The 2,333-nt window shown below is 34.4% G+C and overlaps 1 protein-coding gene across 1 annotated transcript; it reads left to right on the forward strand.

The window, feature by feature from the left end:
- Window positions 1-354: 354 nt before the first annotated feature.
- On the forward strand, window positions 355-1,789 carry LOC133796181 (phospholipid-transporting ATPase 2-like). Its single transcript, XM_062233661.1, has 3 exons — window positions 355-536; window positions 764-914; window positions 1,394-1,789. Exons 1-3 carry the CDS (start codon window positions 355-357, stop codon window positions 1,730-1,732), a joined length of 672 nt encoding a protein of 223 aa, XP_062089645.1. The 3' UTR covers window positions 1,733-1,789.
- Window positions 1,790-2,333: the final 544 nt, after the last annotated feature.

Genomic DNA, 2,333 nt, shown 5'->3' on the forward strand with positions numbered 1-2,333 from the left:
CCTCACATTTGATTTTTAATGTTTATTTGAGATATTTTTCCCATCAGAATTGCCAATGGGAATTTACTGTCTAACCTAAAATGCTAATTTTCACTTTGTTTTTTTATTATTGGGAACAGACTTCTGAATCCTAGCACATTCGCTGGATGGTTTGGAAGATCTCTTTTTCACGTGAGTTGTGTTTTTTAAAATAGTCGAACTCCTAAACAACTATTTTTGCTTCTTTTGTTCTTTTATATTCAGGCATGCTGAATTATTTAGTTTTAAGCACTTCGAAAAAACTTGAACTTAAATTTAGATGTTACTTAGAGAACCATTACATTGACCAAAACTTTGGTTGCTCAAAATATAGAGATGGTTGTTGCTTTTGATCCACTGATACTGATTCCTGGCTTGATTGATGTCCAGGCAATTATTGTATTTGTAATCAGCATACATGCCTACACTTATGAAAAAAGTGAAATGGAGGAGATCTCATTGGTTGCTCTCTCTGGATGTATTTGGTTGCAGGCTTTTGTTTTGATATTAGAAAGAAAGTAAGTTTCTTTCTATTAAGGATGCTTTGTTGATTCAAATTTGACTCTTCGTAAAGCCTTCTTGCTGCTTAATCTAACAAACACTGAAATGGTATTCTTACAACATTCAAATATTCTTATTAGAATGCCCTAACTTGAAAGCTCCTTAGAACTACAGAGGAAAATTCGTATAATTCAGTGTTGTTTTATTTATCCTGATTGCCTAAGTTTTCCTTTGATCCTCGCAGCTCTTTTACAATACTACAACATCTTGCTATATGGGGAAATTTGATTGGCTTTTATATCATCAACTGGATCTCCAGCGCCATCCCATCATCAGGGATGTATACAATTATGTTTCGCTTGTGTAGACAACCGTCTTATTGGATAACTTTGTTTGTAAGTTTTTCTTGACCATCTTTTGGACTTAAAGTAATTTGAACAATAGGATGGCCCGTCTCTGAGTAGCATCTGGGGTTTCAAAGGGAGATGAAAATAGGATAGCTTATAGCTTACATATTAGGACATTTTGGTCTTATATTTGCATGAAAATTGGAAACCCCAGATAGTCTTCTCAGAGACGATCCATCCTACTATGGAGAATGGCTTCGGTACTCCATTTCATATATGCTTCAAATTTTGAGGTTACAACCAATAATATGGAGTCGATGATAGAGACCCAGGCCTAGTTTCATAATATTTAGCTATTTGACTTGCAAAAGATAATTGATAAAATTTCATTTAATCTCTTCCTTGATGCAACATCTGATCGTTGGTAACCTGAAAATTCTATTACAGAGAAGTCAAAGTCAAGGCCATTGTTGGCATTGCAGTTTTATATACTAATAGAAACTATTTTTACTTTTTTTTTATTACAGCTCATAGTTGCAGCAGGGATGGGTCCGATTCTGGATATAAAGTTCTTCCGGTACACGTACAGACCAAGTAAAATCAATATGCTTCAGCAGGCTGAACATTTGGGTGGACCTATTCTGTCACTAGGCAACATTGAGCCCCAAGCAAGATCAATAGAGAAAGATGTTACTCCTTTGTCCATAACTCAACCCAAGAACAGAAATCCAGTTTATGAACCCCTATTATCAGATTCACCGAATGCTACTCGAAGATCTTTCAGAGCCATTCCACCTTTTGATTTTTTTCAGTCACAGTCTCGATTGTCCTCTTCCAACTACTCAAGAAATTGCAAGGACAACTGAGCTACAAAATAACAGATATTAGGTGCAAAAATTGAACCTTACCACCACTTTGCTTCTAGTGTAGATTAGCATTGTATTTGTATGTAACAACAACACATAGGATTAGTGGAGTTCTTATTAAAGGAATTCTACATAATTAAATAATTTCTTTTCTTGGTCTGGAAAAAATAAATTATTCATAATTTTATGCATTTATGTGAAGAAGAATTTACTTGCAAGAAAGTTTTTGGGTTAGTTGAGGTGAGTTTTCATTTTGGTCCTCTCTTCGAGCTCATTAAATTTTTGTACTTTTTAATAAGCTTTAACGGTTAGCAAGGTAAGTATAACTTATGGCGTGTTTGGTAAGATTAGACAATTTTGATCCAATTGGAAAAGAGTCTATCTTTGTGACGGTGGAGGCAATGGTGCTTCGTAAGACTACTACTTGATGTATTATATGTTTTTGTTTTTATGAAATTTTCAAGTCTGCTGCATTTTATACACATTTTCTTGACTCATCAATGGTTCTCCTCTCTTTATGATAGTGAATTGGCAGAAGTTCCTAGCATTCTTCCTCTTTAAATGAGGTACACATTTGGATTTTTATCCTGATAGATTTTGT

The sequence above is a fragment of the Humulus lupulus genome, chromosome 8 (assembly GCF_963169125.1).
Source record: "Humulus lupulus chromosome 8, drHumLupu1.1, whole genome shotgun sequence".
In the NCBI taxonomy this organism is placed as follows: domain Eukaryota; kingdom Viridiplantae; phylum Streptophyta; class Magnoliopsida; order Rosales; family Cannabaceae; genus Humulus; species Humulus lupulus.

Bases quoted from the DNA above. Each gene is read 5' to 3' on its own strand.
- LOC133796181 (XM_062233661.1), top strand. From the start codon at position 355: ATGGTTGTTGCTTTTGATCCACTGATACTGATTCCTGGCTTGATTGAT. The intron at 537-763 runs GTAAGTTTCTTT...TGATCCTCGCAG, and splicing joins GTTTTGATATTAGAAAGAAA to CTCTTTTACAATACTACAAC. The intron at 915-1,393 runs GTAAGTTTTTCT...TTTTTATTACAG, and splicing joins CTTATTGGATAACTTTGTTT to CTCATAGTTGCAGCAGGGAT.